The following is a 25,017-nucleotide window of genomic DNA, read 5'->3' on the forward strand; positions in this document are numbered from 1 at the left end:
CACATCCAGACCCACATCCAGACCCACATCCTGATCCACATCCAGATCCAGATCTACATCCATATCCTGACCCACATCCAGAGCCACATCCTGATCCAGATCCACATCCAGACCCACATCTTGACCCACATCCAGATCCACATCCAGAGCCAGATCCACATCCTGATCTTCATTCTGATCCAGATTCAGCAGACCCTGGTCCATCAGAGGGTTCCTACTGACCTCCTGCCCTTGTGTCTTCCAGGTGGGCTGTTTGAGTTGGTTTCTGGAGCTAACTTCTTCGGGGAGATCGTCCAGTGGTGTGGTTTCGCTGTAGCTGCCGGGTCTCTACCAGCCTTCGCCTTCTTCTTCTTCACCGTCTGCTCCATCGGGCCCAGAGCCTACCAGCACCACAGGTACCCTCAGAACCCGAGTCAGCACCAGCATCGCTTCAGAATTATCCAGTAGAATGGTTCAGTTTGGTGTCTTTGAATGACTCGTTCCGCATGTTGATGGTTTTAAACAAAAGCTGTCATTCAACAGTCTTTTTATTCTTTTTTTTGTTTGTTCATGGGGATTGTTTGAACTTTTTCATGATGTTTTTCTTAGTATTGAGAGATCTTAGCCGTAGTATTTAACTTCATTATTTTTATATAATTAATATGTATGATATAAACTTTTTTATAAGACTTAATCAGTTAAACGTGTATTTAGCGTAATTTTTTGGGGTCTGAACCATAATATTTAAACATGTTCCTTTAAGTCTTATTCTTTGTTTTGACTCGTGTTACAGTTACAGTGACACAATTTACTACACTAGTAATGCTGATTTCACTTAAGTGATGTCAGTAACAGTTACACAACATCCCTAATAGGTGCTTGCTGCACTTTTTGTCTCGTCTGTCTGACTTGGAGCGATGGCTTGGCACTGGACCTTCGAAACACCGATCATGGAATTGATTAACTGGTCTCTCAATGCAATTGACAACATTGTCGTCACAAAGAGCACAGGCCTAGAGGAGCTACCTGCCCGGATGGGAGTTTCACCTCTGGTTATGTGATGGACGCCTGGGGGAAGTGGAAGGGGATCATGTGCCTGGCACCCCTATCCGTGGAGGATGTGGAAGATGTTTATATATTAAGATTTATGATGACAGGCCTGCTGATAATTGGCTTGTTCACTGGCCTGAGCTTCTGGAAAATCAGGAAGAACGCAGATGGAAACAACGTCCAAACACTGCTGGTCTACGCAAAGGATCGGATCACGGCTGCCGATGCTCGGTATGACGAACTCAATCGTAAGATGAACAATTTGCTTGGTGTGACTGTTGATGTGAGTCGCAAAGTGGAAGCCATCAGGGTGAGAATCACTACAGCTGGGGTCTAAAATTGTTGAGAGCAGTAGGGGGAAGGTGAAATTGCTCCTCTCCCCCACCTAAACAAGAAAGAATCCGATTACATTCTGGCGCCCCTGGAACAATAACAAACTCCTCTGGAAGTTTCATGGCCAAGAGATAGCTCTCCTAACCCCCCCCCCCCCCTCCACCTTCCCAAGGACACCTGTTGACTTTTGGACCGGGCCAACCGAGGACGTCTCCATAGCAACCTGCTGTATTATCGCGCTTCCACCCTCGCGAACTGAGACACCGGGGGTCTGAAACGGAAGTAGATGGGCTACACGCATACACACACATCGGACTCATTGAACTGAGGATTGAGCTAAACATTCGCACACACATGCCGATACCCCCTCCCCTCCGCCTCCACAAGCTTCCCTCGCTATGCACAGGGGTCAGGAATCCGTGCGCAGGAATTGCTGCACAGGAACTGACTAACTGTGCGGTGCTCCCCCATCCACCACCCCACATTCTTATCCCAACTAGCCTTGTCTTATGTCATGCTTTGCCTGTCGCGTTTTTTTTTTTTTTTTTTTTTTTTAAGGTTCCTTCTCAAATTGAATTTCCCAACATTGGAGGTTTCATTTGGTACAACGTGCCTTTTTTTTCATTTACCCTCTGCTACCCCTACCCAGATCCCAACATGTCTTTTTCTTTTTTCCTCAAGAAAGGTGTGCAGCACTACGCAGCAGCCTGAGCTGTCATTGGCAGGGCAGCTCAAATGAAATTTCATTGTATATGAAAGTGTGCAATGACAAATAAAGCATAATCTAATAATCTAATCTAATATCATTAGCAGTTGGCTAGTGTTGCTAACAGCCCATAAATATTGTTTATAATCAGCTAATGTTGCTAACAGTCGGCTAATGTTGCTAACAGCTAGCTAGCATCAATAATAATCGGCTAATGTTGCTGACAGTCAGCTAATGTTGCTAACAGTCAGCTAATGTCGCGAACAGTCAGCTATTGTCACTAACAGTCACCTAATGTTCCTAGCAGTCAGGTAATATCGCCAACAGTCAGCTAATGTAGCTACCAGTCAGGGAATGTGGCTAACAGTGAGCTGATATTGCTAATAGGCACCTAATATCGCTCATAGTCAGTTAATATCGCCAACAGTCAGCTGATGTTACTAACAGCTTGTTAATGTCATTAATAATTAGCTAATGTTGCTAACAGTCAGCTAATGTCGCAGTCAGCTATTGTCACTAACAGTCAGCTAATGTTCCTAGCAGTCAGCTAATGTCGCTAACAGTCAGCTAATGTTACTAACAGTCTCCTAGTGTAGCTAACAGTCCTCAGTGTAGCTAACAGTCGGCTAGTGTTGCTAACAGTCTTCTAGTGTAGCTAACAGTCAGCTATTGTTAACAGTCAGCTAATGTCACTAACAGTCGGCTAGTGATACTAACAGTCAGCTGGTGTTGCTAACAGTTGGCTAGTGTTGGTAACAGTCTCCTAGTGTAGCTAACAGTCTCCTAGTGTAGCTAACAGTCGGCTAGTGTAGCTAACAGTCTCCTAGTGTAGCTAAATGTCAGCTATTGTTAACAGCTAATGTCGCTAACAGTCAGCTAGTGATGCTAACATTCAGCTGGTGTTACTAACAGTCTCCTAGTGCAGCTAACAGTCGGCTAGTGTAGCTAACAGTCTCCTAGTGTTGCTAACAGTCGGCTAGTGTAGCTAACAGTCTCCTAGTGTAGCTAACAGTCAGCTATTTTTGCTAACAGTCAGCTAATGTTGCTAACAGTCGGCTAGTGTTGCTAACAGTCTCCTAGTGTAGCTAACAGTCGGTTAGTGTTGCTAATAGTTGGTTAGTGTAGCTAACAGTTGGCTAGTGTAGCTAACAGTCTCCTAGTGTAGCTAACAGTCGGTTAGTGTTGCTAATAGTTGGTTAGTGTAGCTAACAGTTGGCTAGTGTAGCTAACAGTCTCCTAGTGTAGCTAACGGTCGGCTAGTGTTGCTAACAGTCTCCCAGTGTAGCTGTAGTGATTTTGGTGACAGTACAGTATATAAGAGGGAAGTTATTGAATATTTGTGTCTCTCTTCGCTGCTGCAGTAGTTATGCAATTTGCTGACCATACCTGTTCACAGCCAGCTGCACATGGACACCAATGCTATTCCTGCAGCTTGAAAGACAGATACTTTTGATTAAACTGGGCTTGTAGCAACATTGTCTACTGTACAACAATGGGAAAGAGGCATCATTTATGTTTTGACAACCTATATCTAACGAGTTATTGATGCCAGAAGTCCGAATCTGTGAATATCTTTCCAAGTTTACTGAACCCGGGGCCACTACCACCCAAAGAGTGGTATGTTTAATTCTGAAAAAAGCAATGAGCCAAACTTAATGCTTCAAGTGCTTTATTAACATGAAACTAAGAATTTTGTATTGTTTTATTATCACAGGTTCTGTCTGAAAAGAAGTGGCATCATTTTAAACAGTGAAACCATACTAATTATAATTCCTCCAGGTACCGACAGACACAAGTGGCTTTCTCAAACTGATGAATTTATTGAATCCACAGATTCATAAATACCACCGTGAAAACTAAAAAACACAGACGAAACAACAATTAGCTTACAGAAAATAAAGACAATCAGCAAAATAAAACTACTACAAAATAAAACAGACAAAATACCTCGTTGGCTGAGTACCGAGAGAGGAATTTGCCTGGGTTTTCTTCTTTCTTCTTATTTATCTTATCTTCTTAAACTTTTAACCTTTCGTCTTAGCCCTTTTCATGCTTCTTTTCTCTCAGATCGTTTCTTCTTCTCTGAGATCGCTTCTTCTGGTGCAATTAACCTCTTACTCAGCACCACAGCGCCCTCTAGTGGCGTTGAACCATAATAATATCAAAATACACAGAAAATACAGGGAAATGAAAATATGGCAGTTACACTCCCACCAAATCTCACAACACTTAACAGTGGGATTTCCATGCTTTAAACTCAACTGACACATAGTTCGAACACACAAAAAAAATAACACTGAAACTTATTTGGCTTCAAGTAAAACAACAACTTTATGTATAGGTCGTTCTAGTGACACTGTTTTAGTTGTAAGTTTACCTTGCTGGTCATATGTCCTCTCACTAACCAAAAGTCGAACCTTTCTCACTTTGTTATCTATACCAGGATAGACATCTGTGATTTTGGCTAGTTTCCACTCATTGCGTGGTGCAAGGTCTTCTTGTAGAAGCACTACATCATTTATCTTTAGATCTCTTCTGTGTGCATTCCATTTTTGTCTTGGTTGCAAGTTGAGCAAATATTCTTTCCTCCAACGAATCCAAAACTCATTGGCCAAATATTGTACTCTTCTCCATCTCTTTTGAAGATACAAATCTTCTTTCATGAACTCTCCTGGAGGAGGTTGAATAATGGTTGACTTCATAGTTAGAATGTGGTTGGGCGTTAACGGTTCAGGGCCTGTAGGATCGTTCAAATGTTCTACTGACAGTGGTCTGCTGTTAATAATCGCCATAACTTCATAGAACAAGGTTCTCAAAGAAGTACTGTCAAGTCTCTTTGCTGACTGGTCAAGGATAGCTGAAAGAACACTACGGATGGTCCTTATCTGCCTTTCCCACACTCCACCCATGTGGCTTGCGGAAGGGGGATTCATGAGAAATTCACATCCAAGTACTTTCACTTTCTCCTGATCCATATCTTTCATGAGATTTGCAAATTCTCTCTGGGCACCAACAAAATTGGTTCCTTTGTCACATCTTAGTTGACGAACATTCCCTCTGATTGCAATAAACGCCCGTAAAGCATTGAGGAATGAGTCTGTACTTAGGTCATCTACCACTTCGATATGTATGGCTCGCGAACATAGACAGGTTAGAATGAGTCCATATCTCTTCAGCTCTTTGCGTCCGTCTTTGACATAAATCGGGCCAAAACAATCCATTCCAACATAAGTGAAGGGTGGAGTAGGTTCTGTCCGGTCTACTGGTAGATCTCCCATACTTTGATTCTCCATTTTCCTTCTGTACTTGCGACACTTGACACATTTGAAGATACACGATGAAACTGCACGGCTGCTTCCAAGTATCCACCAACCGTTGGCTCGCAGTTCATTCATTGTCATTCCACGACCTTGATGCTGAACTTTCGAGTGAAAATGTCGGATAAGCAAAGTTGAGATATGACTGTCCTTGGGAAGTATTGCTGGATGCTTCACATGTGGGTGTAGCACAGCTTGACTCAGACGTCTGCCGACTGAGGATTCCTTCTTCATCCAAAAACGGACTTAGTTTGTACAGTTTACAGTCTTTAGTCTTGGAAACTGTTTTCTTTGATTTCAGACTTTGTATCTCCTTTGCAAAAGCATTCTCTTGAACAAGTTTAATGACAAACAGTTCTGTTTCTTTTCTTTCTTCCAAACTCGTACTTTCTTTGCTCTTTTGTATTTCACCTTTGTGTTCTTTGACCTTTCTCCTCAAGATCGTGAGTGCTCTTATCAACCTGGACCATTCAGAGAACTTCTTAAATTTGTCGAGAATAGTTCGATCTTCTTTTGCACTGGTGGTACACACAAAAGCTTTGCGGAGTTCTGGATCGTTTTCTTTGATCTCTCCCACCTTGACTTCTCTATCAGGTAGTTCACTTTTCCAGAGGAATGCTGGTCCTTTGAACCAATCTCAGGACTTGAGTTGTTCTGCTGTTAAGCCTCGAGAGGCGTAGTCCGCAGGGTTATGCTCTGACACAACATATGCCCATTGTTCTGGTTTTGTGCTTGACTTGATTCTTTGTATGCGATTGGCTACAAACACTTGAAACCGTCTGGCGTCGTTATTAATGTAGCCGAGAACGACGGTGGAGTCTGTCCAGAAAAACTCTTGAACGTTCGGAATTTCAAGCTCTGTTTTGAGTAGATCACTGACTCTAACTGCAACAACTGCTGCTGAGAGCTCGAGTCGAGGGATAGTCATGACACTAGTTGGTGTGACTCTTGATTTGGCCATTACTAAGCAACAATGGATTTGATCTGATTGGTTAATGACTCGCAGGTAAGTACATGAGCCATATCCATTGACACTGGCGTCTGCGAAGTGATGAAGCTCATAGCTTTTCACTTGTCCAAAATCTGTAGGAACGAAACATCTTTGAATCTGAACGTCAGATAAACTTGGAAGGTCTTTGATCCAGGACTCCCACTGGGGTTTTAAATACTCTGGAAGCTCTTGATCCCAATCAACCTTATCTCTGCACATTTGCTGGAGAATCTGTTTGCCTAGAAGGACAAAAGGTGCGATAAAGCCTAAGGGATCATAAACAGAGGCTACGGTGGAAAGTACACCTCTTCTTGTGGGTGGGTTTGGCTTGACTTGGCACATGAATCCAAGATGGCGCCACTGTGTATGGCAGGTCGTCTACCTCTGCTCCATGTTTTGCTGCTGCTACTTTTAATTTCACTTTTTGTTAATAATGTGTCACCGCTGCTGGTGTATGATCGCCAGACCCTCCTAGATTTTAGTGATTTAGTGAAAAAGCCAACGATCTATGACTGTAGTGGACAATCAAAGATGCTCCCACCGTTCCTGGCGTCTGTGCCCCACTACCTGCGGCGTCTACCTGTTCCCCCGCCCCGCAAACGTCGCCACAGAAAACGAGGGAAACGAAGCGGCGTCCTTGTTCCACTGAGAGCCTACATGATGCAGTCTTCCAAGTATGATCGTCGTCACCTGCTGCGGTTTCCCAGGGAATATGACGGCTTCATCGTGCGGTGTTCCTCGGAGGTCAGCTGGCTCCGATCAGCTGTTCCAGATGCCGGCTACACACATCCCAGCCGCCCGCGGCGTGTCAGCATCTGCAGACGAGGCTCCATGCAGGGAAATCTCCGCCCTGTTGCTCGTAGTTCCAAGCGAACTGACCACACACCGATGCGCGTCGCCCTCATTAATACGAGGTCTTTAACAAATAAAACTTTTATCCTGAATGATTTCTTCTCAACACAGGTGCTGGATTTCCTTTTGTTGACGGAAACGTGGATTAAACCCGGTGACGACAGCGCGTTCACTGAGTTCCTCCCCCCTCGCTGCTCTTTCCTCAGCACACCGCGAACGTCAGGTCGAGGGGGCGGAGTCGCCACAGTTTTTAAGGATAATTTCACTTGCAAACCATTGCATGTAAATAATTATTCCTGTTTTGAAGTACAGTTGTTCACAGTGGAATTATCTTGTCCAGTTTTATGTGCTGTGGTCTACCGTCCACCTAAATACAACAAGAACTTTATTCAGGAGTTCTCTGAGTTCATAGTAGAGGTGGCTTCTAAATATGAACAGCTTTTAATCTGTGGGGATTTTAACATTCATGTTTGTTGTCCGTCTGATCAGCTGGCCACTGATTTTAAACGTCTACTGTCATCCTTCGACCTTATTCAAACTGTGGATGGTCCTACACATAGTGCTGGGCATACACTGGACTTAATTATTTCTCATGGGCTTGTGGTGTCACTTGTTGAAATATCTGAGACTCCCATCTCAGATCATTTCCCAGTTATTTTTGAAGTTCTTGCTCCTCCACCTGTTGGAAAGCCTCCCGTCCCAGCATCTCGCCGTCGGATTATTACTTCTTCAACAGCTGCAGAGTTTGAGACTGCTTTTATGGACTCTGAGTTTTATGCTTGTGATGGAATTAATCCTACTGGATGCCCAGACAGCTTCCTGTCATCTTTCTACTCAGCTTGTTCTGAGATCCTGGACACTATCGCCCCTATTAGGTCCAGGTCCACCAAGCCCAGGACTGATCCCTGGTTGAATGATTCAACCCGGACCCTCAGACAGCGCTGCAGACAGGCGGAGCGACACTGGAAAAAGGACAGGCTACATGTATCGCTGGAGATACTGAGGGACAGTCTCGTTCAGTATCAGAAGGCTGTGAAGGAGGCTAAATCACAATATCTGTCGGATATTATCTCGACTAATGGTCACTGCCCCCGTGTGTTGTTCAGTACTATTAATTCTGTTGTGAGCCCCCACACCAATCCTCTGTCTGACGCCACAGTTTCTACATGTGAGGACTTTCTACGCTTTTTTGTGGACAAAGTGATGTCTGTGAGAGCATTGTGCAGCAGCAGTATCAGCCCAGATCAGTCTGCTACAACCCCACTCTCTCCAGTGTTTGACCACTTTGAGCCCATCTCCCTATCATCCCTTACTGACGTAGTTAAACATATGAAAACAACAAATTGCCCTTTGGATGTTTTCCCAACTAAATTGCTTAAAGAGGTGTTTTCTACTGTTGGGCCTGTCCTCTTGGTTTTAATGAACACTTGTCTTAGCGCAGGATGTGTTCCAGCTGCTTTTAAACATGCTGTTGTGAGACCACTTCTTAAAAAAACACATCTCGATGCTAATGTTTTATCTAATTTTAGACCTGTTTCTAACTTGCCTTTTATCTCTAAAGTCCTTGAGAAAATTGTTTTTACACAGCTACAGGCATTTTTAGAAAACAATTTTATTCTGGAAAAATTTCAGTCTGGGTTCAGGTCTCGGCATAGCACAGAGTCTGCACTGCTTAAAGTTCACAATGACATAGCTGTGTCTGTTGATGCCAAGCGTCCTGTTGTCCTTGTGCTGCTTGACTTAACAGCAGCATTTGATACTGTCGACCATTCTATTCTCTTGTCCCGCCTAAATAATTATGTTGGCATCAGTGGTACTGTACTCAAGTGGTTTGAATCTTACCTGACCAACAGGACCTTTTTTTTTTTTTTTTTTTTTTAAATTTTATTTATTTGATCCATGGGACAGCGCACAAACAACATTAACCCCGTGGGGAGAGATGCATTATGCCAGGTTATAGCACAAGTGCTAATTTCCACCTGTAGTCCCAGAGCAGGCCAAAGATGTGTTAGGTTACATCAATGTTAAAAGAAAAAAGACACAAGATTAAACATTTCAAACATTAAACACAAATAATTCATAAGATCAAACTCCAAAGCCTCTACAAAAAAGTGCTGACACCAAAGCACCTTCAAAATCATCATTAATGGGTACAAGATTGATCCGAGAGCAGCCATCGCTTCAGCAAGCTTGAAAACTCATTGAAGTGCTTACATTTTAAAAGCTCTGTGGGTAATTTGTTCCATTGGTTCATTGCAACATAGGAGAACGCTGATCTTCCAAAAGCGGAGTCGAGTTTTCGTATATAACACTCGCCCCGAAGAGAAGTCCGAGTGTCTCGAGAAGAGACTTCAGAACACAGAGGGATAAAAGTCTTTAGCGGTGGCGCAACAGTGCCATGAATTATCCTAAACAATAAGCATAGATTAGAATATCTAATACAATTTTCAAAGCTTAAAATACCATGTTTAGTTAGAATTTTGCAATGATGATATATTCGTGGTTTTTTATCATGAATTTTAAGAGAAGTTTTGTATAAAGATTCAAGAGGCTTAAGAGTAGTAACACATGCCTGTGACCAAGTTGTCATACAGTATCATAAATGTGGTAAAATCATAGCATTTAAATACACATATGATGCTTCAGTGGTTAACGAATTTCTAATATACCGATAGGTTGAAAGATTAAATTTTAAAGTATTTGTTAACCTTTTAATATGTTTCTTAAAGTTTAAGTTTGGATCTAGAATTACACCTAAATACTTGTATTGTTCGACATTTTGAATAGGTTGACCTTCTATCATGACTTTAGGACAATTCTGTAGTTTAAAACTTTTTGTAAAAAACATAGAAACCGTTTTTTCAACATTTAAAGTTAGGCAAGAGTTTTTTAACCAGTTTGATACTTTTCTCATCTCTATTGTAAGTTTTTGAGCCACCTCTTCCACAGTATCACCATGTGTATACACTACAGTATCATCGGCATACATTATTATTTTGGCATTGCAGATGTTTGGAAGGTCATTAATATATAGTGTGAACAGCAGTGGCCCAAGAATAGAGCCCTGCGGTACACCTATGCTGCAGGCTTGCAGTGGAGATGTTTCATTGTTAACTGTGACACACTGTTGTCTGTCGCAGAGATATGACTGAATCCAGTTTATTGTATTTTCATGTAAGCAAAATTGTGATAATTTGTTTATTAATACTTTATGGTTAACGGTGTCGAATGCCTTACGCAAGTCAAGAAAGACAGCTCCTACCACTCCTCCCCCATCAAGTCTGGACTTGATCTCCTCCGTTAGATAGCAGCAGGCAGTCTCTGTGGAATATTGTTTTCTAAACCCAAACTGGAGTGGGTGTGACATCTCCAGTGAATTAAGATGATCCATGAGCTGCTCTGCTACTACTTTTTCCAAGACTTTTGAGATTGAGGGAAGAATGCTTATTGGCCGATAGTTTGAGACCTGAAGCTTGTCTCCTGACTTGTGTATAGGCTTGATTATGGCTGTTTTTAAAACTGTGGGAAAGGTGCTCTCAAGTATAGACTGGTTAATCATTTTGGTTAAAGGTGGTGTGAAAGTTTCCTTATGTTCTTTTAAAAATACTGTATCTATACCAAAAATATCCTTAGTTTTACTGCTATTTAGCATAGATATACATTTTAAAACATTGCTTTGATCAACTGTGTCCAATTTTAAAAAAGACTCATCACACTGAAATTTAGAGACACAGCTTATTTGAGAGAATGAGCCTGCCAAATCCAATGCACAGTTAAGAAAATATTGGTTAAAATATAATGCTAGCTCTGTGTTATTGTTTAGGATGGATCCATTTACTTTAAGTTGTAGAGACTCAAAACTCTTATTTTTCCTACCAGATAGGTTGTCCATACTTTTCCATAATAGCTTGGTATTTCCTTTTGCATCTTTTATCATATTTAAGTAGAAATTTGCTTTTGCACTTCTAAGCTGTGTAATGACTTTATTTCGTAAGAATTTATATGTATAGAAATCCGTATTAAGTTTAGATTTAAAGAACCTTTTAAGAGCAAGGTCTCTCTGTTTCATAAGGTCCCATAGAGTACTATTAAACCAAGGCAGTAGCTTTTTATTGCTTTTTTTAGATTTGAGTTGTGTATATTTATCAATGATCTGTTTTATAGCGGATAAAATATTTTTACAGGAGAGGTTGCAACAATTGTCAGTTTTGCCACACCAGTCTATTTCTTTAATATCTCGCTCTAGAAGAGCTCGATTTTTCTTGGAGATACAGTGGTATGTGAAAGTTTGGGCACCCCTGATAATTTTCAAGATTTTCCTTTATAAATCACTGGTTGTTTGGATCAGCAATTTCAGTTAAATATATCATATAGCAGACGAACACAGTGATATTTGAGAAGTGAAATGAAGTTTATAGGATTTACAGAAAGTGTGCAATAATTATTTAAACAAAAGTAGGCAGGTGCATAAATTTGGGCACCCCAACAGAAAAATTACATCAATATTTAGTAGATCCTCCTTTTGCAGAAATAACAGCCTCTAAATGCTTCCTATAGCTTCCAATGAGGGTCTGGATTCTGGTTGAAGGTATTTTTGACCATTGTTCTTTACAAAACATCTCCAGTTCAGTCAGGTTTGATGGTTTCCGAACATGGACAGCCCGCTTTAAATCACACCACAGATTTTCAATAATATTCAGGTCTGGGGACTGAGATGGCCATTCCACAATGTTGTACTTGTTGCTCTGCATGAATGCCTTAGTAGAATTTGAGCAGTGTTTAGGGTCGTTATCTTGTTGAAGTGTCCAGCCCCGGCGCAACTTCAACTTTGTCACTGATTCTTGAACATCGTTCGCAAGAATCTGCTGATACTGACTGGAATCCATGCGACCTTCAACTTTAACAAGATTGCCAGTACCTGCACTGGCCACACAGCCCCACAGCATGATGGAACCACCACCAAATTTTACTGTGGGTAGCAAGTGTTTGTCTTGGAATGCTGTGTTCTTCATCCTCCATGCATACCGCCCCTTGTTATGTCCAAATAACTCAATTTTAGTTTCATCAGTCCACAGCACCTTATTCCAAAATGAAGCTGGCTTGTCCAAATGTGCTTTAGCATACCTGAAGCGACTCTGTTTGTGGCATGTGCGCAGAAAAGGCTTCTTCCGCATAACTCTCCCATACAGCATCCCCTCGTGCAAAGTGCACTGAATAGTTGAATGATGCACAGTGACACCATCTGCAGCAAGATCATGTTGTAGGTCTTTGGAGCTGGTCTGTGGGTTGAGTTTGACTGTTCTCACCATCCTTCCCCTCTGCTTATCTGAGATTTTTCTTGGCCTGCAACTCCGGGCCTTAACTAGAATTGTGCCTGTGGTCTTCCATTTCCTCACTATGTTCCTCACAGTGGAAACTGACAGCTGAAATCTTTGAGCTAGCTTTTTGTATCCTTCCCCTAAACCATGATGTTGAACAATCTTTGCTTTCAGGTCATTTGACAGTTGTTTTGAGGCTCCCATGTTGCTACTCTTCAGAGAAGATGCAAAGAGGAGAACAACTTGCAATTGGCCACCTTAAATACCCTTTCTCATGATTGGTTTCACCTGTGTATGTAGGTCAAGGGTCAATGAGCTTACCAAACACATTTTGTGTTCCAATAATTAGTGCTAAAGGTATTCAAATCAATAAAACAACAAGGGTGCCCAAATTTATGCACCTGCCTACTTTTGTTTAAATAATTATTGCACACTTTCTGTAAATCCTATAAACTTCATTTCACTTCTCAAATATCACTGTGTTCGTCTGCTATATGATATATTTAACTGAAATTGCTGATCCGAACAACCAGTGATTTATAAAGGAAAATCTTGAAAATTATCAGGGGTGCCCAAACTTTTACATACCACTGTATATGGGAATTTTAAATTATTTATTTTTTGCTCGTTTTTATAGCGTGATTTATTTAACTTTCTAACTACCAAGGTGAGATTATGGTCAGACAATCCCACAATGAAATTGTAGGTTTTGGATATTCTATCCTTTTTATTAGTAAATATTAAATCGATTAATGTTTGAGATGTTTTTCCAATTCTGGTTGGTGTAGTGATCAGTTGAGTCATTTGCATTGCATTTGTTAAATCTTTAAGATTTTTCCTTTCCTTTTTATTCAGCCAATTGGCATTAAAATCCCCCATTAAAAGCACTTCACTACTTTCACACCTCTTCAAAATTTCTTTCAAACCAACATAAAATTTAACAGGTGTATTTGGTGGTCTATACACTGAGAGTATAATAAAAGACATTTGTGGTGAAAGAGTAATCTTCACACCAACACACTCCACAGTTTTTGTTGGTAAGTCTATTTGTTGACTCTGAAAGCATTCTTTGATGTACACGAGGACCCCGCCTCCCCCTTTTCCTTCTCAGTCCCTCCTGTATGCCTTATAACCCGGAAATGTAAAAACCGATGCCGATGTAGTTAGCTTAAGTTTAGTCTCGGTTATACATAGATAGTCCAGGTTTGAGTCAATTAGCAGATGTTGCAATTGATCTGCTTTTGTTTTTATACCATTAATATTTATATGTCCACCAAATATTCCTTTTGGTTTGTTTTGTGGATTCCACAGGACAGATGCATGGTTAACAGTTTGGAAAAGTTTAGTTTTGCGCTGTTTAGCTGCAACAACAGACTGTAGAGTGTCCAGATTGTACTTACATACTCGGGCACTGTTGTTTCTCGCTTTAGGTATCCCGTTTGCAGAGTTGTTACCGTGTGACGTTATGATGGAGGCGTGTGGAGTGCAGATTCCAAGAGCTGAGAGTGGTGTAGACAGAGGTGTAAGCACCGGCCGCTGTCGCAGAGTCATAGATGGTAGCCCAGGACGCTGCAGTGGTGGAAGCTGCAGTGGTGATAGCCCAGGACGCCGCAGTGGTGGAAGCTGCAGTGGTGATAGCCCAGGACGCTGCAGTGGTGATAGCCCAGGACGCTGCAGTGGTGGAAGCTGCAGTGGTGGTAGCCCAGGACGCTGCAGTGGTGGTAGCCCAGGACGCTGCAGTGGTGGTAGCCCAGGGCGCTGCAGTGGTGGCAGCTGCAGTGGTGGAAGCTGCAGTGGTGGTAGCCCAGGGTGCTGTAGTGGTGGTAGCTGCATTGTTGGCAGGCCCGAGAGCTGCAAAAGTGCTGGTCCTGCTTGGTGCAGTGATGTTTGGCCTCCCAGCTGCAGAATTAGCCCAGGTTGTAGTGGTGAAAACATAACTGGCACTGTTAATAGCCTGGGAAGTTGTGATTGCCCAGCTAGCTGTAGCCCATCCGGAGAAGGCCCAGGGTTTATTTCAATATCACCAGCCAAAAGTAGTATCATCACCAGCTTAGCACCCAGGAATGTTTTATGATTCACAAAATGATCACATTTACCTGGGGGAGGCCGGGCATAGCCATAGTCCAGCAGTTTGGTGAATAGCACATGTAGACTTCTTCTGGCTGGATACAGAATCAAATTATCCCTTTTCCGAGGGCACGTTAAACTCAGGAGAAGATAGATAGATATAAAAGCAACAAAAACACAAGTTGATGGCAGAATCCGAGGTCTTTTGATGGTTTTGAAGAACTTTTGGGGCAGGCACACAGGACCTGCTAAAGTGTGTGTCTGCACCTCGGCAGCCATCTTGTGCCGCACCTCGGCAGCCATCTTGTGCCCTGTAATGATTGGCGACTTCTCCTCCTCTGTTGCCTCTTTGTTTTGTGGAGTTCCCCAGGGCTCCATTTTGGGCCCTTCGCTATTTTCATTGTATATGTTGCCACTGGGGTCAATTATAGCAAGGCATAATTTAGCATTTCACTGCTACGCCGATGATTTCCAGTTGTATTTACCGGTGTTCCCAAACAAAAGTGGTGCTCTTCAGTCCCTCACACACTGCATCAATGACATCAAGTCATGGCTGGGGAAAAATTTCCTCCATCTAAATGAGGACAAGACTGAGTTCATTTTATTTGGTGACAATGTTCTTGTGGCTTTGGACTCTGTGTTTTCAAAGCTAAAACCGTCTGTAAAGAACCTTGGGGTTACTTTTGACAGCAGTTTTACATTCGTCAAACAGATCGACAACGTGGTCAGAGCGAGTTTTTATCAATTACGTCTTTTATCTAAAGTAAAGCCTTTTTTAAATCGCACCGACCTTGAAAGGACTATTCATGCTTTTATCAGCTCACGAATAGACTATTGCAACGCTCTTTATGTTGGTGTTTCCCAGTCAGCCCTGAGCCGCCTCCAGTTGGTGCAAAATGCGGCAGCCCGTTTCCTGACGAACACTTCAAGGCGTCAGCACATCACCCCGGTCCTCTTTTCCCTCCACTGGCTTCCAGTTTCTTTTAGGATAGATTTTAAAATTTTGCTTTTCGTTTTTAAAGCCCTCAACGGCCTTGCGCCTATTTATTTAACAGAACTTCTTTCTGTCCGAAACCCTAACAGGGCGTTAAGGTCCTCTAAACAGCTGTTTCTGGAAGTCCCTAGGGCCAGGTACAAACACTGGGGTGATCGAGCCTTTTCAGTCGCTGGACCAAGACTTTGGAACAAACTGCCTCCTGACATGCGCACCATCACTGACTTTGGCCTTTTCAAAGCCCGGCTCAAAACACATCTTTTCAGACTGGCTTTTAATACTGAGTAATGTGGGGACATTTTATTTTATTTTATCTTATTTTATCTTGATTTTATTTGTTGACATGTGTTCTAATGTTCCTTTATTTTAATTTGCTTTTATTCTAATTTTATTGTTTGATTTTAACTGGAAAGCACTTTGGTCACCTTTGAGTGTTGTAAAGTGCTCTATAAATAAATCTTGATTGATTGATTGATTGATTGACTTGAACTCTGAACTTGAAGGCGTCTGATGTGATGCACCATTCAACTCCAAAAGCTCTTTCAATATGTGGTAAACTTAGAGACATGTCCAGATCTTTAACTGTGGCACGTTCTTCTTCAGGAATCGTGGACATAACATGATTACTATTGGACACAAACTTGTGAAGTCTTAACTTTCCTGTAGAGCATAGCTCTCTTGAGTCTTTGATAAGTTGAATGGCTTCACTTTCAGTAGGAACGCTTGCCAAGCCGTCATCAACATAAAAGTTTCTTTGTATGAAGCGTATAGCATTCTCTTGGAATCGACTTTGTCCTTGTGCTGCAAGATGTTTCAGGCCAAAGTTGGCGCAGCCTGGTGAAGACGCTGCTCCAAAAAGATGGACCTTCATTCGATAGACTGCTGGTGTTGCTTCCAGATCTCCCTTCTCCCACCAGAGAAACCTTAAATAATCCTGATCTTCTTTAGTGACATGGAATTGGTGAAACATTCGTTCTATATCACACATGAATGCGACCGAACTTTTGCGAAAACGACAAAGAACGCCAACCAATGCATTCGTCAGGTCAGGACCGGTTAACAGATGGTCGTTGAGGGAAGTGTCTTGGTACTTGGCAGAGGCATCAAATACTACTCTGATCTTTCCTGGTTTGTGCGGGTGGTAGACCCCATGGTGTGGAATATACCATGCCGGACTGTTCTCTAACTCTTCATCAGGGACCCTTTCAGCATCACCTCTTGAGATGATGTCATTCATGAAATGTGTGTAATCATTGCAGTATGTTTTGTCTTTCCTTAGTCTCTTTTCCAGACACTTAAGACGATGCATTGCACATATTTTGTTGTCTGGTAATTTGGGTCTTTCGTCACGAAATGGTAATGGCATCTCATAGTGTTCACTTTCGTTTTGTTTGATATTCTCACTGAGTTTCTTGAGAAACTTCAAATCTTCTTGGGACACAGGAGAGTCATCAATGGCTCTTTCAGAGAAGTCTGCTTCAAGTGCTTTGACAATGTCTGAAGGAGTGATGTCTTTTACCTTTGTCCTGTTTACATAGTGGACTTTCTTCTGAAGCTTTACAGAGGGTCCGAGCTCTGGAATGACTTTCTTGACAATAATGCGATGACTGATCCCAATTGCATCTCCATAATTCAAACAAGGATTAGTTTTTCCAACGATGCTCCAACCAAGATCTGTCCGCTGAGCGTACGGCTCGTCTTCTTTGCCAGACACAATTTCTCTTGGAAGAAGAGCTTGTGAGCAGTTGTAACCGATCAACAATCCTACTTCACAATCTTGGAGAGGTGCGAATTCAGATTGTAGGTGTTCCAAATGTGGCCAAGCTTTAGCTGTCTCACTAGTTGGAATGTGAGCTTTGTTGGCTGGGATAAACTCTCGTGTATATGTAGGAGGTAGAGCAATGCTCTTGCTTGAGTTAAAGCCACGGACTTGAAGATCTTGAAGTCTGTGAGACTGAACAACTGTAGTCTGAGAAGACATGGTAGAAAGTTCTAACTTGACAGGTTCTTGATTTGTCTCTAGCGAGTCTGCAACTTCACTGAGAACAAAAGTTGTGTCACTTTGCGAGTCCAGTAAGGCATATAGGAGGACTTCTTTGGATTTTGTAGAAGATGAAAGCCACACAGGAATGATTGCAGCTGTTTGTGTGTTACTTTCTTGACTGACAACTCTGTTTGTCGTAGCTGTGGTTGTAACTTGTTCTTGAGCTCGTTCGTTTTGACTTGGTTTTTCATTACTTGAGTTTGGCTTATCTGGTGGTTGTTTTTGTTCTTCTTTGGTTTTAATTCTATCTTCACGAAGACAGGTAGGATGCTTTCTACTGCACTTTTCACAAACATTGCGGTTGGTACAGTCTTTTGAGTGGTGACCTGGTTTAAGACAACCGAAACATAGCTTTTCTGACTGAATGAACTTGATCCTGTCTGACACAGCTTTTTCCAGAAAATGTCTGCATTTGTATAGACTGTGCTTGGGTTTCTTACAGAATATACATGTCTGTTGTGTCCTTTCTTATGAAGTTGTAGTCAGTGTTTTAGCTCCAACTTGTCTCTGCCTTGTGGGTTTCGGCCTTTCTGACTTTTCAAGATCACTTTGCTTTAGTGACTGCAGCGATGTAACAGGGTTACAAGCAATCTTTGCTTCTCTTGTTAGAAACGTGACAAACTGGCTGAACGTGGGAAATTGACCTGTTTGTTCTTCGATTTCCATGACTTTGCGGTTCCAGCTAGCAGTGAGCCAGTCTGGTAACTTGGAGAGAATCTTTCTGTTCTCATTACAGTCATTAAGAATCTCCAAAGACTTGATGTGAACCATTGCTGCTTCACAACTGCGCAAGAAGTCTGCAAAGTCCCTTAGCTCAAAACTGTCCTTTGAGGTAATTTTGGGCCACGCTTGTAGCTTGTCTCTATAAGTTTTGGCGATTATAAATGGATTTCCGTACCTTTCATCCAGAATCTTCCATGCAGCGACATATGCGGACTCAGTTCCAAGCAGGAAGTATCCTTCAAGTGCACTCTTAGCTTGTCCGCCCACATATCTCCGAAGGTAGAATATTTTCTCATTGTCCGGGATGTTCTTTTGTTCTATCAGTGTTTGAAATGAAAGTTTCCAGTCACTGTATCTTAAGGGATCCCCACTAAACACTGCTGGTTCAGGGACGGGAATACGACTGTCACTTAGAGCACTAGCTAGCAATTTAACAAGATCTGATGTACCATCACTTGTAGAGGTGGATGAAGCTTGGGGTAAGACTTGTCCAAGCAGAGATGGGAAACTTACATGTTTATCATCTTTAACTTCTGTTTCAACCTTTGTTACATCAACTTTATGCTCATGTGTTACACTCATTTGGTCATACACCTGCATCCTCGCTTGTGCTGCCTTGAGATCCTTAACCTTTTCCAGGTGTTGTACCTTTCTTTTCTTCTCTTCAAGTGTTTTTTGCAGAGCTGCAAACTCCTCATCTTGTTGAGCCTTTAACTTGGCTTCATCAGCTTCCCTTTGCATTCTCAGTCGAATTTCTTCTGCTTCTCTTTCCAAACGCCTTTGTTTAGCCAACGCTTCTTGCTCTGCAGCCCTTTTCCTGACCTCAGCTTCAAGTCTTTGAATCTCTTGCTGTTCCCTTTCTTGTTCTTGTAATACTTTGAGAACAGCTCGACTTGCAGCTGCTTCTGCTGCAGCTTCTTGATGCTTAACAGAGGATCTACTTGAATGCTCAGACATGCTCTTAGTTGTGTTAAAGGAGCCTGACTTACTACTTGTCTGAAAGAGGGAGCCAGCATCTGGCCAGTCTACTTCCTCTTCCTCTTTTCCATCCAATCGATTGGTTGCTCTATTCACAATAAACCCTGAGATCTCCACACATAGATCTACTCTGCGACGTGTCTCTTGATCTGGTGGGATGAGTTTTCGTAACTCATCATACACCTTAGTGACATCTGCCCTTAGACCTGCAACATCACCAATAATGTCTTCAAGTAGGTCTTCACTTAAGGGGTCTGATTGAGAGAGAGGCTGTTTGGATGATTTAGCACATGTTCTCCACTTTTCGTAGTTGTAGTTAAATCTTTGCTGGAGTCCTTTAATTCTTTCATCCTGCATTCCTCTTCCTTTCTCTGTGAGTGTTTTCACTCTCTGGCTTCTCCTTGGTTGCAACAGTTCTTGCTGCTCACTTAAATCAGTGACTTCTTCTTCTTCAGACTGTTTTGGGAGGTCTGCACTAACCTCCGTGCTAACTGTGGACTCACTTAGCTCAGTCATTTTAATGTATTATCATTAACTTGTCACTAAATTGTGAAAAATATGTTATGTACACTGAAAGTTAGCTTTGACTGTGAGCACTTGAACACATAAACTTCTTATTCCTTGTAGTCAAGGGCAAAATGAAATATAATGCAATTTATATCCTTAGTAAAGAAATATAAAATTTAACTTAAATTGCTCTTAAATCAACTTACTCTCAGAATGTACTCAAAATATGAATTATGTATGTTTTAAACCTTTAACATAAAATACAGCATTCACTTGACTGTTAGAGATGTCCACAAATAAAATCAAACATCTCTGTTCTTCAAATTGTGTGCCTTTAAACTTAGGGTAGCTGTCACTTATAAACAGAAAAAACTGGGATGGCAGGACCTTACTTTCATTCACAGTTCGATTAGTCAACCTTTAAACTTGCCCTTTAACTGTAGACAAACTCTTGACTTGTGAGTGTCCAAGTTTCTTATGGCCTTATCTTGAACTGTTGCTCTTCAAACTGCGTGCTTTTGGTCGCGTGCGCGCTCCCGGCTCCACTGTCCCTTCACAGTTCCGCTCCGTGCATGTGCTGATCACGCTCTGACAAGACTGCTGCTCCTATGATCATGCCGCCTTGCCATGTGGTCTCCACTCGCGCAGATCAATCCCGAGTTTTCACTATAATTCCTCCAGGTACCGACAGACACAAGTGGCTTTCTCAAACTGATGAATTTATTGAATCCACAGATTCATAAATACCACTGTGAAAACTAAAAAACACAGACGAAACAACAATTAGCTTACAGAATATAAAGACAATCGGCAAAATAAAACTACTACAAAATAAAACAGACAAAATACCTCGTTGGCTGAGTACCGAGAGAGGAATTAGCCTGGGTTTTCTTCTTTCTTCTTATTTATCTTATCTTCTTAAACTTTTAACCTTTCGTCTTAGCCCTTTTCATGCTTCTTTTCTCTCAGATCGTTTCTTCTTCTCTGAGATCGCTTCTTCTGGTGCAATTAACCTCTTACTCAGCACCACAGCGCCCTCTAGTGGCGTCGAACCATAATAATATCAAAATACACAAAATACAGGGAAATGAAAATATGGCAGTTACACTAATAAAATGTAATCAATCAATCAGTCTTTATTGGTCATTGCACATTTTCATATACAACGAAATTTCATTTGAGCTGCCCTGCCAATGACAGCTCCGGCTGCTGCGCAGTGCTGCGCGCACCTTTCTTGAAGAAAAAAAGAAAAAGGACATGTTGGGATCTGGGTAGGGATTGCAGAGGGTAAAAGAAAAAAAAAAGAGCAACCAGTGTACAATACTGGATTCTGCAAAGAGAAACAACTGAATGCAGAATACTGGACAAAGAAATTCTGTACAGATTTTTTTTTAATCTAAATCTTTACAGAGCCCCTCTGGTGACATGGTAAAAAAAAAAAAAATGTGGCTACAATATAGCTATAACGTGCGCACGAAATACTAATTCGTTCGCACGAAATACTAATTCGTGGCCACAAAATACTAATTTGTGGCCACGAATTAGGTACAACGTGCACACGAAATACTAATTTGTGGCCACGAAATAGGTATAATGTGCCAGTTCGGTAAAGTTGAAAAGATATTCACAGATTCGGACTTCTGGCATCAATAACTCATGAGATATACGTTGTAAAAACATAAACAGTGCCTCTTTCAAATCGTTGTAAGCTAGACAATGTGCTAGCTTTATCAAAAGTAGCTGTCTTTCCAGCTGCAGAAATAACATCAATGTCTATGCACAGCCAGCTGTGTGACAAGTGAACAGGGACCGTCTGCAAATAGCAAAACCGCTGCAAACAGCAAAGAGAGACACTACACAAATATTCAATAACTGCACTCCTATTTACTGTAGTGTCACCAAAATCACTGCAGCCATCAGTTGTCTCCTACTGGTCATACTACAACTCTTGGTTTGATATTAAATATGAAAATCTGAATTTTAAGGAATTTTTATAGTAAATAAAATTCAGTTACTTCACTCTTATGTACTACAGTGTCACCAAAATCACTGGAGCCTTCAGCTGTCTCCTGCTGGTCATACTACAACTCTTGGTTTGATATTAAATAAAAAAAATCTGAACTTTAAGGAATTTTTATTATTGTCTTATTATTTTATTAGTCATAAAATTCAGTAACTTCCCTCTTATGTACTGCATTACACTCTGTCCAACTATCAATTGGCTCCTGTTGATCATACTACAACTCTTGGTTTGATATTTAACTATTTTTCATGATTTTAAGGATTTTTTTTTATTAGTATTGAAATTGTTGTTATATATCTCAGATATTTTTTGTTGTAACAGATAAAAGTGCTCATCCATTTTTTTGGTAGATTATGGAACATTAATAACCAAAAGTAACTGAATTTTATTTTATTTGGGTCGTTTATTGCCATGTGAAGTTGTGTACACTCTTTAGTGTGCATGCTTGTGTGTGAAGTTTAAGGATTATGAGTGTAGTGGCTAAAATGGAGTAGCTTATTGAAAATATAATTTAATATGATTTGAGTTTCATTTTTATATGATGAAGTTTGATTATGTGTGTACATGTTGATGAAAAAGGCGTAGTTGCCCTTTAACGTCTCAACCGTAGATGCAGATGTTTGTTTATGTTTCGTTTTACGACAGTTCTGTCTGTGCTCGATAGAGAAGCATACAGTTTTCTTACCTGCGTCCAGCAAGAATTACAAGTATCTTAGCCAGCCGCTTTTTTCCTGTCTGTGGAATTATATTTTGGAGAACAAAATAAACCGGAGAGTTTATATTTTTTCTTTAATCATGACGTGTCCGGAGTGGATCTGTGGGATCGGGCAGCTGAGCTAACTGCGAGCATTGCATGTGGAAATACTTTCTTAGTGTAAGTCAATGCAGATTCTCACGGAAGATAAACCTCTTCAATGAGTAAATTAGCTTTGATGGCTCTTCTCTTAATGTATGTGGTACTATATTTTTAGGGTGCTTTCACACCTGTTAGTCCACTAAAGTGGTTCGTTTGGACCCAAAAGTTGTTACAATGTTGCTATTTTCAACTGGTTCGGTTCGCATTCACACCAGTGTTTTCACAGGTGAACCTACTCCAATTAATGTTACATCTCCCCCCAGTCGTTTGGCGGCGCCGTTTACAAAACAAGGCGTTTACGATGACGTAGGTGTACGCTGATTGGCGTAAAATTCCCTGTGCAGGTTGCTACGGAAGCTCCCGTAGACCAAAAAGTCTGCTGCGCCATCAAGTGGTCCGAATGGAGACAGGTTTGTGTTCTCACCAGGAGCGAACCGAACTGGAGTTCACATAGAAGCGGACCGAGACCACCTCCCGCAGGTGGTCTCGGTGCGGTTCGTTAGTCCGAACCAAAAAAAATCTGGTATGCTTTCACATCAGCCCAAACGAACCGTACTTGCAGGTGTTGCGGACTCCAGTCCGCTTTAAGCGGACTAAAAGACGTAGGTGTGAAAGCACCCTTAGATCCACAATGCACCTGTTTGTCCAAATACATGATACTGAATAGTAATGGAACCTGGAATCCTCATCAAAGAGAGGATCAGATAACACCTATATACCAAACTAAACTGTTCAGACTGTGTCCTCAAGTACTGATGATTGGGAAGAAAGACAATAAGATGCCTTCTTACAAGGCTGCAGCGTTAACTGATTCATTTAAATCATAATGTTAAACAGCTAATAATATTTTCCCAGTTAAGGACTGTACGGACAATACAGTACTTGGAAGAAAAAACCTGAAGGTATGATCAGTAGGAGTTACGAGGGAAGCAGGAGAACCCAAGCGCAAGCACACAGAACACTGGCAGACAGGTGAATTACGGAAGAAGATTTATTCAACCAAATAACTAACCCAATACAGAAAAGGAAAAACAAACCAGGAGATAAATTAAACCGAATCTAACACTAAAAGAAACTACACTACTAAACCTACAAAAACCACAAAACCAAACAGGAATAAACTGAACCAAACAACACAGCATTGTACTTACAAAAACCAGGGGAAAACAGAACTAAGGGCTAGGCAGGCTCAGGGAATCAGAAGCTAGTGGGGAAACAAAACTGGGAGACTGAAGACTGGGGAGTATCCAAGAACAGACAGGAGTTGAACTGAGTCCATGAGAGGGAAATCCAGGATGGGGGAATCTGTTGAGTCCAAGGGCTGAAGCTGACAGGGGGTAGAAGGCTTGGTGGGGAGAAACAGAATCAGGGAATGCAGCAGAAGCCATGAAGGGATGTGAATCAATGATCCAGCAGGCAGTGAATGAAAGGACAGAGCTTAAATAGGTGGAGAACAGGTGAATGGTGTGAACTAATTACTGCAGGTGACACTCATTGCAGTAATCAGCAAAACAGAGTGCAGGCAGGTGAAGCAGGGAGAGCAAGGGGGCGAGTGAATGGAGAGAGACAGGAGGGAGAGATGACAGGCAGAGGGAGCCAGAGAGAGACAGGTCAAAACAAACAGATGAGGAACAATGGGAGGAAGAAGGAAAAAGAGAAAAGGAGGAAGAAGGGCAGAGGCTGGAGCAGGATCATAACAGTAGGACCCTTTTGATGGTTGGATGGAGTTTATTTTTTCTGCAGTGGTTAAGAGTAAAGTGATTGAATTTTATTTACTATAAAAATTTCTTAAAATTCAGATTTTAATATTTAATATCAAGCCAAGGGTTGCAGTATGACCAGTAGGTCATACTGCAACTACTCCAGTGAATTTGTGACATTACAGTGTATAAGAGTTAAGTGATTGAATGTTATTACTAATAAAAATTCCTTAGAATTCTTTTTAGTTTAGCACCAAATAAAGAGTTGTTGTATGACCAGCAGAAGACAATTGATGGCTGCAGTAAATTTGGTGACACTACAGTGTATAAAAGTTAAGTAATTGAATATTTGTGTAGTGTCTCTTTTCGCTGTTGCAGCGGTTTTGCTATTTGCAGACGGTCCCTGTTCACTTGTCACACAGCCGGCTGTGCATAGACATCAATGTTATTTCTGCAGCTGGAAAGACAGCGACTTTTGATAAAACTGGCCTCGTAGCACATTGTCTAGCTTACAACGATTTGAAAGAGGCATTGTTTATGTTTTTACAACATATATCTCATTAGTTATTGATGCCGGAA

General features: G+C 41.5%; 2 protein-coding genes across 2 annotated transcripts in view; one reads left to right on the forward strand and one right to left on the reverse strand.

Moving 5' to 3' along the window:
• Window positions 1–25,017, forward strand: part of LOC111564580 (3-oxo-5-alpha-steroid 4-dehydrogenase 2-like) — a 30,941-nt gene that overhangs the window by 4,104 nt on the left and 1,820 nt on the right. The window contains exon 4 of the mRNA XM_035945441.2: window positions 245–395. Coding sequence (XP_035801334.1) covers window positions 245–395 — 151 coding nt within the window. The remainder of the gene's footprint in view (window positions 1–244; window positions 396–25,017) is intronic.
• On the reverse strand, window positions 16,167–20,826 carry LOC129348710 (uncharacterized). The gene is made up of 2 exons (XM_055009671.1): window positions 20,709–20,826; window positions 16,167–20,617 (listed from the first exon to the last, which is right to left on the reverse strand). The coding sequence occupies exon 2, from the start codon at window positions 19,866–19,868 to the stop codon at window positions 18,120–18,122; it is 1,749 nt and encodes a 582-aa protein (XP_054865646.1). The 5' UTR covers window positions 19,869–20,617; window positions 20,709–20,826; the 3' UTR covers window positions 16,167–18,119.

Source organism: Amphiprion ocellaris, chromosome 4, assembly GCF_022539595.1.
Source record: "Amphiprion ocellaris isolate individual 3 ecotype Okinawa chromosome 4, ASM2253959v1, whole genome shotgun sequence".
Lineage (NCBI taxonomy): Eukaryota > Metazoa > Chordata > Actinopteri > Pomacentridae > Amphiprion > Amphiprion ocellaris.